The sequence below is a fragment of the Chiloscyllium plagiosum genome, unplaced genomic scaffold, assembly GCF_037043375.1.
Source record: "Chiloscyllium plagiosum isolate Xiang-an unplaced genomic scaffold, Cpla_swu_hap1 HiC_scaffold_27, whole genome shotgun sequence".
Taxonomy (NCBI): Eukaryota; Metazoa; Chordata; class Chondrichthyes; order Orectolobiformes; family Hemiscylliidae; genus Chiloscyllium; species Chiloscyllium plagiosum.
In genome coordinates, this window is record NW_028270165.1 from 35,913,663 (window position 1) to 35,930,211 (window position 16,549).

At 46.7% G+C, this 16,549-nt stretch overlaps 1 protein-coding gene and 1 long non-coding RNA gene across 3 annotated transcripts; both read left to right on the forward strand.

Annotated features, from left to right (window-relative positions):
• Window positions 1-435: 435 nt before the first annotated feature.
• Window positions 436-1,248, forward strand: LOC148143600 (uncharacterized). The gene has a single exon (XM_087974396.1). It carries the CDS (start codon window positions 436-438, stop codon window positions 1,150-1,152), a length of 717 nt encoding a protein of 238 aa, XP_087830522.1. The 3' UTR covers window positions 1,153-1,248.
• Window positions 1,249-5,191: 3,943 nt separating this feature from the next.
• Window positions 5,192-15,443, forward strand: LOC148143601 (uncharacterized). 2 transcript variants are annotated; one of them, XR_015751273.1, is made up of 3 exons: window positions 5,192-5,457; window positions 13,104-13,208; window positions 15,115-15,443. It is a non-coding gene; the product is annotated as an uncharacterized LOC148143601 (long non-coding RNA). The 2 variants fall into 2 exon arrangements; XR_015751274.1 differs by lacking the exon at window positions 5,192-5,457 and adding an exon at window positions 6,681-6,805.
• The last annotated feature ends 1,106 nt before the right edge of the window (window positions 15,444-16,549 follow it).

Here is a 16,549-nt window from a genome sequence, read left to right on the forward strand (position 1 = left end):
TCTACCCTGCACTGATGATCCCTTTTGTAATCCCTTTTTGCAGAGTATTTGAAAATCTGAAGACTGAAGTTTCAAAATCAACAAATGAAGGGCTTACGCTCGAAACATTGACGCTCCTGCTCCTCGGATGCTGCCTGACCTCCTCTGCTTTTCGACTGACTGTCCAGCGTCTGCAGTCCTCACTTTGATGTCAATGTCTGACAGTCACTCAATCCATCGGGGACCGCAACGATTTTTGACTGTGATTTCTGTGAGGGGGATCAACGCTTTTTGGTTCCTGTTTGAGGACGTTTTCAGCATCAGTGGGACTGGACGAGAGACCCCACTAATGCCGCGCACTGTGTGTGGAGCCTGAAACAGTTATATGGCCTGGAAAGGGGATTTCACGGCACGGAGGGGCTCTACACGTGTTTGTGTGCAGCTGAAGCTGTGGCCATGGAGAAACCTGAGGAATCCCACCCCGTGGAGAAACCGTGGAAGTGTGGTGACTGTGGGAAAGGCTTCCGTGTCCCGTCTGCCCTGGAGACTCATCGGCGCAGTCACACCGGGGAGAGGCCATTCCCCTGCACCGACTGCGGGAAGGCCTTCAGACATTCCTCCCACCTGTTGGCCCACCAGCGTGTCCACACGGGGGAGAGGCCCTTCAGCTGCCCTGAGTGCGGGAAGGCCTTTCCCGACGTCTCCGCCCTGCTGAGGCACCAGCGGATTCACACAGGGGAGAGGCCCTTCAGCTGCCCTGAGTGTGGGAAGGCCTTCAGTTATTCCTCCACCCTGCAGAGCCACCGGCGCGTCCACACGGGGGAGAGGCCCTTCAGCTGCCCTGAATGCGGGAAGGCCGATACCGACGTCTCCTCCCTGATGAGGCACCAGCGGGCGCACACAGGGGAGAGGCCCTTCAGCTGCCCCGAGTGTGGGAAGGCCTTTACCGACATCGCCTCCCTGATGAGGCACCAGCGGATCCACATGGAGGAGAGGCCCTTTGCCTGCTCTCAGTGCCGGAAGGCATTCAGCAATTCCTCCACTCTGCTGATCCACCAGCGTGTCCACACGGGGGAGAGGCCGTTCACCTGCTCTCAGTGCGGGAAGGGCTTCACCCGCTCCTCCCACCTGCGGAGCCACCAGCGAGTTCACGTGCCATCGCAGGGGGATTGAAGGAGTGATGGCTGAGTGCCATTATCGATTGGACCATCAACCCAGTTCCAGGGACTTCGGGTTTGAATCCCCCCACGACAAATGGCAGAATTGGTATTCGGTCAGAAATGTGGAGTTGGGAATCTAACGATGAGTACGTTTCAGGGAGGGGGTGATGCGGGGGAGAAAGCCCCCATCTGATTCACTCTCTCCCTTGTTCGGGAAGAGAACCGCCATTGTGGGAAAGGATTCACTCGGTTGTTCCAGCTGCATTCTTTACCCGGTCTGGCCTACACGTGACTCCAGACCCACAGCAGTCTGGTTGACTCTACACTGCCCCTTCCTGGCAAAGGAGTGGGGAGAAACTTACTTGGAGACAAGGTATGGGTTGAAATTGCTGAGTTAGGCAATACTTCCTCCAGGTTACGGCTTTCCCAAGGATCCAATTACAAAGGGCCAACTTGCTGCTGGCCAATAGTAAAGACAGTGAGGGGGGAGGTCGGACAAGGGGAGGTGTGGTGTGTGCACTTTGACCTTGAGCTGGTCAAAAACAACTACTTTTTTCTCTGCCTTTTTGCTGGGTGGATCTGAAGCTGTAACAAAGTTGGGTTGCAATAAAGTTTACCTGAACTTACCACCGGGCTCAGACTCTCATTGAAAGCTTTGAGCTCCAAGAAGTTTTTGTTTTAAAGCTGCTCATTTCTTTCAGCCTCCTGCACTAAGTTTAGAACAAAGAACATAGAACAATCCAGCATAGAACAGTCGACCTGTGAACTATTCTCGTCCCCCTACACTATCCCAAAATCATCCATGCACTTATGTAAGGATTGTTTAAACCTCCCTAATGTGGCTGAGTTGACTACCTTAGCAGGTAGGGCATTCCGCTCCCTTACCACTCTGTGTAAAGAACTTGTCTCTGACATCTGTCTTAAAGCTATCCCCCCTCAATTTGTAGTTATGCCTCCTCGTACATGCTGACGTGATCATCCTAGGAAAACGTCTTTCTCTGTCTATCCTATCTAATCCTCTGATCATCTTGTATGTCTCTATCAAATCTCCCCTTAGCCGCCGCCTTTCCAATGAGAAAAGGCCCAAGTCTCTCAGCCTTTCCTCATAACACCTTCCCTCCAGACCAGGCAACATCCTGGTAAATCTCCTCTGCACCGTATCCAATGCTTCCCACATCCTTCCTGAAATATGGGGACCAGAACTATACACAATATTCCAAGTGTGGCTGCACCAGTGTTTTGTATAGTTGCAGCATGATATTGCGGTTCCGGAACTCAATCCCTCTACCAATGAAACCTAACACACCGTATGCCTTCTTCACAGCACTATCCACCTGGGTGGCAACTTTCAGGGATGTACGCACATGGACTCCAAGATCCCTCTGCACATCCACACTACCAAGAATCTTTACATTGACCAAGTACTCTGCCATCCTGTTATTCTTCCCAAAGTGCATCACCTCGCATTTAGTTGCATTGAACTCCATTTGCCACCTCTCGGCCCAATTCTGCAGTTTATCCAAATTTCCCCCTGCAACCTGTAACATTCTTCCAAACTGTCCAGTACTCCACCGACTTTAGTGTCGTCTGCAAATTTACTAATCCATCCACCTATACCTGTGTCTAAGTCAGTTATAAAAATGACAAACACCAGTGGTCCCGAAACTAGTAATCGGACTCCAGACTGAATATTTTCCATCAACCACCACTCGCTGCCTTCTTCCAGTTTCTAATCCAAACTGCTAAATCACCCTCAATTCAATGCCTCTGCATTTTCTCCATCAGCCTACCATGTGGAACCTTATCAAAGGTTTTACTGAAGTCCAAGTATACCACATCAACTGCCCTACCCTCATCTACATGCTTGGTCACCTTCTCAAAGAACTCAATGAGATTTGTGAGACGCGACCTGCCCTCCACGAAACCATGTTGACTATCTGAAATCAAATTGTTGCTTACTAGATGATTTTAAATCTTCTCTTATAATCCTTTCCAAAATCTTTTCTACAATAGATGTAAGGCTCACTGGTCTATAATTACCTGGGTCATCTCTGCTGCCCTACTTGAACAAGGGCACAATATTTGCAATCCTCCAGTCCTCGGGTACTAAACCCGTAGACAATAACGACTCAAATATCAAAGCCAAAGGCTCTGCTATCTCCTCCCTAGCTTCCCAGAGAATCGGATAAATCCCATCCAGCCCAGGGGACTTGTCTACTTTCACTCCTTCTCAAATTGATAACACCTGTGTGTAACTGACCTCGATCCTTTCGAGTCTAATATCTCGTAACTCATTCTTTTCCTGAGTGAACACCGATACAGGGTCCATGCTCAACTTCTCACTTCTGTCTTTGACTGGCCCTATTCCTACCCTAATCATCCTTTTATTCCTCACATATCTATAGAAAGCTTGAGCGATTTCCTGTATTCCATTTGCTAAAGGCTGCTCCTGTCCTCTCTTTGCTCTTCTTAACTCTCTCTTTAAATCCTTCCTACGTGATTTGTAATTCTCCATCGCCTCATCTGTTCCATCTTGCTTCATCAACACATAAGCCTCAAAGAACAGCATCATAAGACACAGTACTTATATCAAAACATCAGTATCATGCAACTGATAGAATATATTGAACAAACTTAGATAGTCTTCATCTCTTAGAATGGGTGTGGGCGTTGGTTCATTAATATGTAACACTTTTAGAGTACTCAGTACAGTTCTGTTGGCCCTGTAATAGGAAGAATACTATTAGAGAGGGTTTAATAAAGATTTACCAGGATGTTGTAAGGACTGGAGGGTTTGAGGTTATAAGGAGAGGCTGGGACTTTATTCACTGGAGCACAGGAAGTTGGGGGGGTGACCTCATTGAGATTGATAAAATCATGAGGATTGGAGGTAAGGTGAATAACAAAGGGCTCTTGCTTAGCGTCGGCGAGCTCAAAACATTTTTTTTAATGTGAGGAGAGAGATTTAAAAGGAACCGGAGGGGCAACATTTTGAAAGAGGGTGATTTCCACGTGGAATTAACTTGCTGAGGATGTGGTAGATGCAGGTACAGTGACAACATTGAAACAGCATTTGGATGGGTACGTGAATGGAAAGGTTAGAGGGATATGGGCCAAATGCAGGCAAGTGGGACTGGTTTAGTTTGGAATCCTGGTCGGCATGGACGAATTGGACCGAAGTGTCTGTTTCTGTGCTGTATACCTTTATTGAAACCGGTAGAATTCTGAAAGGGGCTTGACAGGATAGATGCAGATAAAATGCTCCTTTGGTGGGGAGGGTCATCGAATTCCGACAATGTGGAAGCGGGCCATTCAGCCCATCGATTCCTCTCTGGCCCTCTGAACAGTATCCCAACCATACCCAACCCCTTACTGCGTATTTCCCATGGCCAAGCCACCCTAACCTGTACATCCCTGGTCACTATGGGTAACTTAGCACGGCCAATCCTCCCTAACCTACCACCCGAATCTATAACTTACCTTCTCAAGAATGTAATTTAAATGCAGAGCTTTTCTAAGAAAAATGTCAGTCTGACTCAACATTGGGACACAGACAGAATTCACACCTATTGTCTCTACTTATAAATAGGGCAACGTCTCTTCGAAATGTAGATTCATTTAGATATAACTGCGTCACTTTACATATGAAGATATCCCTTTGAATGTGCCCACATCCCTTTGAAATGTAATCTCGTCCATTTAAACCTCTTTATTTGCAGAAATATCGTTAAAATGTCCGTGTCCCTTTAAAATGCAGATTGCCCCCTTTAGATATGACGCCGTTCCGTTAGATGTCGGAATATCTGTTTAAATTGAGCCGTGAGCTTTCCCAATGTAGACAGGGCTCCTGGAAACGTGGCAGTGTCCCCCCTGCAGCTGCAGAGCGAGACAGGAGAGTTTGTTTTTGTGAATGAGCAGTTGTAGCGCGAGGTGGCTGTTGCTTGGTGACGGTGAGGCTCCCCCGGCCCCGCCCATTCCCCCCGTGCAGACGTCACGCGGGGGCGAAGGCGGTTGGGAGGAGAAGTCGCTCGAGCGGGGAAGCGGCGGGAGGGCGGCCGTTAGGAAAATGGCGCCGTGCGGCCCGGGGCAGACACCCGTCACTGGGCACCGCCGCCTTCCTGGCGCAGCTGCTGTGTCACGGCCACACCGACCGGCTGCACAGCAGGCAGGAGCCGGTGAGCATTCTGGAGGCGGATGGGGTTAAGGGCCTGTTTGGGAACTCGTCGGCCGCCGGGGTGGTGGAGTTCTACTGGTCGTGGGGCGGCCCCTGTGTCAACTATGGGGCCACCTGGAAGGTACTGGGCCCGGGAGGTGAAAGGTGAGGCAGGTTGGGGGGGACGGAGGGGAAGGAATGTGGGGCCTGTCCTGTCATAGTGACATTTTATACTCACTTTCCATCTGCTTTTACTGGCGTTTGTGCTGTTTACCCCTCACTGTGTGTTTAATCCTGTGCTGTTTGCCCCTCACTGTGTGTTTAATCCTTGTGCTGTTTGCCCCTCACTGTGTGTTTAATCCTTGTGCTGTTTGCCCTTTGCTGTTACTTGTGCAATTGGTGAGGGTAGTGTATAAATACTAGTGAAGGAGATTATGCACCAGCATGTCTATGTTCCTCAGGCATTGAAGGGGCAGGATCTGTTGAGAATGGTTGGTCAAGTGTGTGGTGTACTAAACCTTGTGAATATGGGTATAGTTATGATTTGGAGATGCCAGTGTTGGACTGGGATGTACAAAGTTAAAACTCACACAACAGCAGGTTATAGTCCAACAGGTTTAATCAGCTGATGAAGTAGCATCGCTCCGAAAGCTAGTGTGCTTCCAATTAAACCTGTTGGACTATAACCTGGTGTTGTGTGATTTTTAACTGGGTATAGTTTGTTACTTGGAAAATATACTTTTTATTATTTAAAGTCATAGAGATGTACAGCACGGAAACAGACCCATTTGGTCCAACCTGTCCATGCCAGCCAAATATCCTAAATTAATCTAGTCACATTTGTCAGCACTTGGCTCATATCCCTCTAAACCCTTCCTATTCATAGACCCATCCAGATGCCTTTTAAATGCTGTAATTATACCGGCTTCCACTACTTCCTCTGGCAGTTCATTCCATACATGCACCACCCTCTGCATGGAAACGTTGCCCCTTAGGTACCTTTTATATCTTTCTGCTCTCGCCCTAAACCTGTGCCCTCTAGTTGTGAACTTCACCCCAACACTGAGGAAAAGACATAAAAACATTGAGCAGCCAGACAAATGCAAAAGCAATAAAATATCGAGACACATAGTGTAAAACAAATTATGGCTCAAATCCTTTTTGTTTTCTGAGGCATATGGACACTTAATCTGTCAATAACATCAGCATTGCTACAGAGCATATTGTGTACACTCCTCAGTGTCAACAAGCAGGGCACATGTTTGCCGGTGTCACCAAAACATTGGGCATGTTCCTCGCTGTTGGCAGAAAAGGGGCGAGACCTACTTTTGATGGACAAATAAGGAGCACTGGAGGACCAGAAGGAGAGTTGTCCTCATGCCAATTGGAGCTCCCCTATTGTCTGAATGCGGAAGGTGGACCATGAGCTTCTTAAGGTCCTGCTCCTCCTCTCACACTGAATGAAGATTGAGCTTCACCTCAGACTGCAACTTCCTTCCTCTGTCCAACATCTGTGAGTACAGCACTCTCTTTTCTCACCCCCTTTTCCATTTACGTTTCATTCTGGGGTTCAATTGTTTACTTGGAGCAACTGAAAGGAATGGGAATGAATCCAGACTCTGGAAAAGTTAGTCCATGCCTGTGTCTCAATTGGCAATACAGACAGACAGGAGTCTGTAAGAATGCAGCAAGCCAGGCAGTATCAGGAGGTGGAGAAGTCGACGTTTCGGGTGTAACCCTTGTTCAGGACTGGGGGTGAGTATAGGGAGAGCTGCAGAACAAGGGTATGCTGAGGGCAGGGTGATGAACTGGGGATAAGTGTAAATAGGTAGAGGGTACGACCTGGTTGGTGAATGTGAGGAAGGAACCTAGTTGGTGGCAGGGAGGTGGAGGGGCAGGGGCTCGGAAGGGAGGTTATTTGAAATTGGAGAACTCACTGTTGAGTCCTTCGGGCTGTGGACTGCTCAGGTGGAAGATGAGATGTTGTTCCTCCAATTTGCACTGTGGTTTGTTGTGGCAATGGATGGGGCCAAAAATGGTCATGTCAGAAAGGGAGTGGGAAGGGGAATGAAAATGGGTGGTGACTGGGAGGTCCGGTCGGCCTCTGCAGACCTTGCTGCGATGCTCGGCGAACCGTTCCCCAAGTTTATGCTCGTGCTCCCCGACGTAGAGAAGGCCACAGTTGGCAAATACAGTACCCCAACATAAAGTTACAGTCTTTGCTGTGAAAAAAAGTAGAAAGGTATATTGTTTAAATGGTGATATATTGGGATGTGGAGAAAGTGAGGACTGGAAATGCTGGAGATTAGAGTCAAAAAGTGTGGTGCTGGAAAAGCACAATAGGTCAAGCAGCATCCGAGCAGTAGGACAGTCAAGGTTTTGGGCGCAAGCCCTTCATCAAGAATGATGCGTGGATATTCAGAGGGGCATCAGTGTCCTTCTGTGCCAGTTGTCAGACAGGTGCAGCAGGCAATGAGCAAGGCAAGTGGTGTATTAGCAAGAGGAATTAAGTTCAGAAGCGGGGATGTCTTCCTGCAGTTGGGGGGTCATTGAATATTCGAGGAGAAAGTGAGGTCTGCCGATACTGGAGATCAGAGCTGAAAATGTGTTGCTGGAACAGCGCAGCAGGTCAGGCAGCATCCAGGGAACAGGAGAATTGACGTTTGATTCCTAAAGAAGGGCTTATGCCCGAAACGTCGATTCTCCTGTTCCCAGGATGCTGCCTGACCTGCTGCGCTGTTCCAGCAACACATTTTCAGGTCATTGAATATATTCAAGGTTGAGTTCGTCTGATTTTTATGTGGATGTTTATGGGGAAGGCAAGAAAATGGTCTTGAGACAAGTACAGAACCGAGTTACAGAACCATACAGCACAGAAACAGACCCTTCAGTCCAACTAGTCCATGCTGACTATGTTCACCAGCTAAACCAGTCCCACCTGCCAGTGTTTTGGCCCATACCCTTCTGAACATTTCCTAATCATGTAATTATCCAAATGTCTTTTAAACCTTGTAACTGTACCTGCACCCACCACTTCCTCTGGACATTCAGTCCACACGTGAACCACTCTGTATAGAAAAAATATTGTGCCCTTCAAGTCTTTTTAAAATCTCTTTCTCCTCTCACATTCAAAGTTTGCTCCCTCATCTTGAAACCCCCAGCCTAGGGGAAGGACACCTGTCATTCACCTCATCTCTCCCCTCATGATTTTATAAACCTTGATAAGGTCACATCTCCACCTCCTATGCTCCAGTGAAAAAGTCCCAGCCCATCCACCTAGATGCAGGTAGATCCATATCCAGTCATGATCGGTTCAATGCTGGTCCCAATTCTCTCTCACGGTGTCCAGGACAGCAAGAGACCACAAGACATAGGAGCAGAAATTAGACCACCAGGTCTGCTCATTCCATTCAATCATCGCTGATCAGTTTCTCAATCCCATTCTTCCACTTTCAACAAAGTGTAAACGGACGGAGAGAGTGTGGGATGGAGATTTTCCGCTTCTAGGGAATAATAGAGGAAAGAGAGTTCCCTATAAATTAGAATTTTTGGGATCGGCTGATGAGCCGAGGAGTGTCAGTTGGAGTTTCATTTAGAGAAGTCTGAGGTTTGCATTTTGGTCAAGCAATCCAGGCAGGACTGATACAGTTAGGGGAATGTTGCAAAATAAAGAGACCTTGGAGTGCAGGTTCATAGTTCCTTGAAAGTGGAGTCTCAGGTGGATAGAATAATGAAGAAGGCGTTTGGTTTGCTTTCCTTCATTGCTCAGAGCATTCAGTATAGGAGTTGGGAGGTCATGTAATACACCCTTCCCCCTCAAATGTGTGGTATCTAACTGCTTCATTGTTTCTAGTGAATACAGCCCATACCTCCCGCTACTGCCATAACATGAAAGCACTAGCTTTTGGAGTTCTGCTCTTTTATCAGGTGGTTGTGGAGAATAAGATCATGATCACAGAATTTATAGCCAAAGGAGTCCAGTGTCATGGAGATATGATACATTAAACAATTTAGATTAAATCTTCCATCTTTTAGAATGGGGTTCTGTTCTTTGGTATGTTAATCCCAGAACCTGTTTTCAGTAACTTTCTCAACGTAATTTAAATGCAGAGCTTTTCTATCCAAAATGTCAGGCTGACTCGACATTGGGACCCAGACAGAATTCACACCGATTGAAGGGTAGGCTGGGACTTTTTTCATTGGAGCACAGGAGGTTGAAAGGTGAAGGTGTCGGGTGCCTCGTTAGCAAGTTTGCAGATGACGCTCAGATTGATGGAATATCAGATAGTGAAGGGGTCTGTCAGATGATACTGCAGAATATAGATTGGAGAGTTGGGAAGAGAAATGGAGTTTAATCCAGACAAATGCGAGGTGATGCATTTTGGAAGGTGCAATTCGAGAGCAAACTATACATTAAATGGGAAGGTCCTGGGGGAAATTGATGTACAGAGAGATCTGGGTGTTCAGATCTATTGCCATCTTCAGAGAACAATGTCTGTCAGTAGAGTGGTTAAGGCAGCATACAACATGCTTTCCATCATCGGACGGAGTATTGAGTACAAGAGCTGGCAGGCCATGTTGAAGTTATAAGATTTTGGTTCGGCCACATTTGGAATACTGCTGTACAATTCCGGTAGCCAAATTTCCCAAAGGATGTGGATGCTTTGGAGAGAGTGCAGAGGAGGTTCACCAGGATGTTGCCTGTTATGGAGAGCGCTAACTATGAGGAGAGGTTGAGTAGATTAGGAGTATTTTCATTGGAAATAAGGAGGTTGAGGAGGGGTCTTGATTGAGGCCTATAAAACCATGAGGCATGTAGACAGGGGTGGATAGGAAGAATTTTTTTTTCCCCCATAGGGGAAGACTTAATTACTAGGAGTCACGAGTTCAAAGTGAGAGGGGAAAGGTTTGAGGAAGATCTACATGGAAAGTTCTTTACGCAGAGGGTGGTGGGTGCCTCATGCAGTGGAGGCAGTAGGGCTGGGATCGATAGCGTCATTTAAGATGTATCTAGACAGATACATGAATCGGCAGGGAGCAAAGGGATACAGATCCTTAGAAAATAGGCGGCAGGTTTAGATAGAGAATCTCGATCAGCATAGCCTTGGAGGGCTGAAGGGCCTGTTCCTGTGCTGTAAGGTTCTTTGTTCTCTTTATAGAGGTTTCCAAAACCATGAGGGGCATAGATAAGGTGAACGGCATGTGTCATTTCAAGATTAGGCCGCAAATTAAGGTGAGAGGAGAAAGATTTTAATAAGAGATGAGGAGCACCTTTTTTGTAAACAGAGTGGTTTGTGTGTGTGTCCAGAGGAAATAGTGGATGCTGGTTGTGTAACAACGTTTAAAAGACATTTGGAAAAGTACATGAATAGGAAAGGTTCAGGGGGATATGGGCCAAATACAGGTAGGTGGGATTAGTTTAGTTGTGAATATAGTCAGCATGGACTAGTTGGGCTGAAGGGTCTGTTTCTGTGCTGTATGACCCTTTAACTGTTCTGTACTGGTCTTAAAATAATTTTACTTGCCTTCCCCCAGAAACATCCACTTCTTTCTTGTTCTAAAATCAGACGAACTCAGCCTTGAATATATTCAATGACCCCCTAACTGCAGAGACTTCTGAACTCATTTCCTCTTGCTAATATACCACTTGCCTTGCTGATTGCTTGCTGCACCTGTCTGACAACTGGCAGTGACTGGTGTGGAAGGATGCTGAGGCCACTTTTTACATCCACACATCATTCCTGAGGAAGGGCTCATGCCTGAAACGTTGATTCTCCTGCTTCTCGGATGCTGTCTGATCTGCTGTGCTTTTCCAGTGCCACACTTTTCAACTGTCATCTCCAGCATCTGCAGTCCTCACTTTCTCCGCATCCCAATATGTCACCATTTAAACAACGCACCTCCTTTCAGCAGTTATTTGTTCGTAACTGAGGCTATAATTTCACGCTGTGGGACTGCATTTGCCATGTGTTTGCCAATTGAGATACAGACCTGGACCAACATTTCCCGACTCTGTCCCCTCCCTGGATTCACTCACTTTCTTCAGTTGCTGCAAGTCAACAATTGGCTTCTCATTGGTCCATTTGAAGAAGGATTTGCACCATTTTTGCAGACAGCAAAGAGTGTGAATAGCTTTTGCTGAACCAGCATGGAAACAGACCCTTCGGTCCAACCCGTCCATGCCGACCAGATATCCCATCCCAATCTAGTCCCACATGCCAGCATTTGGCCCATATCCCTCCAAACCCTTCCTATTCATGTACCCATCCAAATGCCTCTTAAATGTTACAATTGTACCAGCCTCCACCACTTCCTCTGGCAGCTCATTCCATACACGTACCACTTTCTGTGTGAAAAAGTTTCCCAGTAGGTCTCTTTTATATCTTTCCCCTCTCACCCTAAACCTATACCCTTGACTTCTGGACTCCCCCACCCCAGGGAAAAGACTTTGTCTATCTATCCTATCCATGCCCCTTTTGTAAACCTCAGCTTCCGACGCTCCAGGGAAAATAGCCCCAACCTGTTTAGCCTCTCCCTATACCTCAAATCCTCCAACCCTGGCAACATCCTTGTGAATCTTTTCTGAACTCTTTCAAGTTTCACAAAATCTTTCCAATAGGAAGGAGACCAGAATTGCACACAATATTGCAACAGTGGCCTAACCAATGTCCTGTACAACAGCCACATGACCTCCCAACTTCTGTACTCAATCCTCTGACCAATAAAGGAAAGCATACCAAACACCACCTTTACAGTTCTATCTATCTGCGACGCCAGTTTCAAGGAGATATGAACCTGCACTCTGAGGTGTCTTCGTTCAGCAACACTCCCTAGGACCTTACCATTAAGTGTATAAGTCCTGCTAAGATTTGCTTTCCCAAAATGCAGCACCTCACATTTATCTGAATTAAACTCCATCTGCCACTTCTCAGCCCATTGGCCAATCTGGTCAAGATCCTGTTGTAATCGGAGGTAACCCTCTTCACTGTCCACTGCACCTCCAATTTTGGTATCATCTGCAAACTTACTAACTGTACCTCTTATACTCGCATCCAAATCATTGATGTAAATGACAAAATGTAGAGGGCCCAGCACCGATCCTTCTGGCACTCCACTGGTCACAGGCCTCCAGTCTGAAAAACAACCCTCCATCACCACCCTCTGTCTTCTACCTTTCAGCCAGTTCTGTATCCAAATGGCTAGTTCTCCCTGTATTCCATGAGATCTAATCTTGCTAATCCGTCTCCCATGGGGAACCTTGTCGAACGCCTTACTGAAGTCTATATGGATCACATCTACCGCTCTGCCCTCCTCAATCCTCTTTACTTCCTCAAAAACTCAAAATTTGAGATGATTTCCCACACAAAAAGCCATGTTGACTATCCCTAATCAGTCCTTGCCTTTCCAAACACATGTACATCCTGTCCCTCAGGACTCCCTCCAACAACGTGCCCGCCACCGATGTCAGGCTCACTGGTCTATAGTTCCCTGGCTTGTCCTTACCACCCTTCTTAAACAGTGGCACCACATTAGCCAACCTCCAGTCTTCTGCTAGCAGATTTAAAGTGTCCAAATGCCACAATTTCTTCCCCCGTCACTCGACATAACCGCGCATGCTCCTTTCTGTGTTTGATGTTCATCTTCCCTATAACCCTCATGATTTTATAAATCTCAAATGAGGTCACCCCTCAACCTCCTGTGCTCCAGTGAAGAGTATCTCAGCCTCTCCTTACAACTCAAACCCTCCAGTCCTGGCAACATCCTGGTAAATCTTTACTGAACCCTTTCTAATAGAATTCTTCCTATTACAGGGCCACCAGAAGCGTTCTCAGTACTCTACAAGTGGCTTCACCAACATCCTGTACAACTTCAACATTATGTCCCAGCTCCTTTATTCAATGGTGTGAACAATTAAGGTAAGTGTGTTGAATGCCTTCTGAAGCTTCCTTCCAACCAGTGATGCAACTTTCAAAGAAGTATATATCTGAACCCCCCCCCCCCCCCCCCCCCCCACCATATCCCTCTGTACAAGCCCGGCCCTTCCTTATTTTGGCATAATGCAACCCCTCACCTTTTATCTATACACATGTTCTCTCTCAGACATACACACGTACACGCCCCCCCCAACACACACACCCTTTCACAGGCTTCTCCTCCATCACACTCACTTTACCAAGCATGTGCACACATACTCTCTTACACGCGCACTCATGCTGCACACATACATATAACAATGTGGTGCATTTGCAGAATTATATTTGCAGATATATTCAATTTTGCACAAAACGCACAATATGCAGGTAGTCAATCCATGTAATATTTTATAAATTCCTAGTTTGGAAATAGAACCAGTCCGATTTAAGATTGGGATACTCTCACACCTTTCATGCATTGTCTGGACTGAGATGTCACCTGTTTTTTAAAAAGACCTTAAGTGATCTTGAGAATATGACTTAATAGTAGTACTGCGATGTACACATTAATGAATTAAAACCTGCAACCCATTCTAAAAGATGAAAGATTTAACAACAATCTACGTTTGTCAATATATCATCAGTTGCATGACATTGATCTTTTGCTCTTAACTCTGTGTCTTATGATCCTGCTCCACAGTTACCCGATGAAGGAGCAGCACTCCGAAAGCTGGTGCTTCCAAATAAACCTGTTGGACTATAACCTGGTGTTGTGATTTTTAAACCGTGTCCAACCTAGTCCAACAGCAGCACCTCCACCTCGTTTCTAGTGAACACAGCCCATACTTCCCAGTGCTGCCAGTAAACTGCCGATGAAACGATGCACTCCTGAAAAATTTATAGTATCTAACGAAACCAGCTACTCATTCACTGCTCCATATAATACACAACATTGGAAACTTAGTGCAGAAGGCTGCAAGAAATGAGCAGCTTTAAAACAAAAACCGCTTGGAGCTTTCAATGAGAGCCTGAGCCCAGCAGTACGTTCTGGTTACCTTTTATTTTGTGTCCCAACATGGTTACAGCTTCAGATCCCCCACCCCCCTCCCCCAGCAAAAAGGGCAGAGAAAGAGTAGCTGTTTTTTAGACAACTCCACAACAGGGGAAAGGAGCAAAGGGCGGGGCAAGGCCAACAGCAGGCCCCCACACTATGCCTGCATTGCCTTGCACAGTTTACAAAAATCCCTTCCCCTTCAGAGACTCCCCACATTGTGGGAGCAGGCCAACTGGCCCAAAGACTACACACCGATCCTTCGAAAGGTAACCCACCCACACAATTCCCCTATTGCTCAACATTTACCCCTGACTAATGCACCTAACCTGCACATCCCTGGGCACTATCTGAACCTGGACAAAGTTAAAAATCTCACAACACCAGGCTAAGTCCGACAGTTTATTTGGAAACACGAGCTTCGGAGCACTGCTTCTTCATCAGGTGATTGTGGACAATAAGATCATATGGCACAGAATTTATAGGAAAACATTACAGTGCCCTGCCACTGAACTGATATATTGAACAAACCTGGATTGTTAAGTCTTTCATATTTTAGAATAGGTTGCAGCAATCATTAATTAGATTACTTACAGTGTGGAAACAGGCCCTTCGGTCCAACAAGTCCACACCGCCCCGCCGAAGCGCAACCCACCCATACCCCCTACATTTACCTTTTACCTAACACTACGGGCAATTTAGCATGGCCAATTCGCCTGACCTGCACATCTTTGGACTGTGGGAGGAAACCAGAGCACCCGGAGGAAACCCACACAGTCAGTCGCCTGAGGCGGGAATTGAACCCAGGTCTCTGGAGCTGTGAGGCAGCAGTGCTAACCACTGTGCCACCGTGCCCAGAAGTTATAAAAGGCGGGGTCAAAGCTTTAACAGAAATCCAGCAGAGCTGAGAACAGACCGACATCTTAGTCTGTGGGAACAGGAGGATCAACACGGGACAGAGAAATCAGGGCCTGAAATCTGAGCTGACACCAGACCACCGTGTGATCAGTGCTTTGATTAGCAGCATCCTTCTACATCAGTCAATGCCAGTTGTCAGACAGGTGCAGCAAGGCAAGTGGTATATTAACAAGCTGAACTGAGATTAGAAGTGGGGATGTCTTCCTGCAGTTAGGGGGTCATTGAATATATTCAAGGCTGAGTTCATCTGATTTTTGACCAATAAAGTGTGGATTTCTTTGTGCGCAGGAGGTGTTTTTTTTTATTTTGAATGGTTTATGTGTTGGATGCAGATACAGTATCCACGTTGAAGGTGGAAGGCAAGAAAATGCTTTTAAGACCACGACAGAACAGTTACGTGAGACAGCACAGAAACGGACCCTTCAGTCCAACTATTCCATGCTGCCTACGTTCTCAAACTAAACTGGTGCCACTTGCCAGTGTTTGGCCCATATCCCTCCGCACCGTGCCTCTTCATATACTTATCCAAATGTCTTTTAAACGTTGCATCTGAATGTGCATCCACCACTTCCTCTTTACATTCACTCCACACGTGAACCACTCTGTTTATAAACAAACTTTTCCTGATTCTGTCCACTCCGTGAGTTCATTCCCTTTCCTTTCGGTTGCTGCAAGTCGTAAATTGAAGCCCAGAATGAAAATCATGGAAAAGGAGTTGTGAAGAGAGTACCATACACTCAGATGGTTGACAGAATAAGGAGGTTACAGTCTGGAGCAAACTCAATCTTCATTCAGAGAGAGCAGCAGCAGCTTCCGAAGCTCATGTTCCAACGTCTGCATTCAGACAATAGGAAGGCTCTGATTGGCAGGAGGACCAGTCACCTTCCGGTCCTCCAGGGCTCCTGACTGGCCTCTTTCACTACCCTGTCTCCCAATGATGCAACTTTCAAAGAACTATGTACCTGATTTGGAGATGCCGCTGTTGGACTGGGGTGTGCGAAGTTAAATTTCACACAATACAGGTGATACTCTAACAGGCTCATTTGTAAGCACTAGCATTAGGAGCACTGCTCTTTCATCAGGTGGTTGTGTCTTATGATCCTGTTCCACAAACACCCAATGAAGAAGCTCGTGCTTCCAAATAAGCCAGTTGGACGATAACCTGGTGTTGAGTTTTAACTTTATCCACCCCAGTCCAACACCGGCACCTCCACATCATGTCTAGTGAACCAAGCACACACTTCTCAGTGCTGCCAGGAAACTACAATGCTGATGACATTGCACTCCTGAAAATTTTACAATTTCTAACAATGCTGGCTACTCATTCACTGCTGCAACCGATACACAACATTGGAAACATAGTACAGGAGACTGT

Bases quoted from the DNA above. Each gene is read 5' to 3' on its own strand.
- LOC148143600 (XM_087974396.1), top strand. From the start codon at position 436: ATGGAGAAACCTGAGGAATCCCACCCCGTGGAGAAACCGTGGAAGTGT.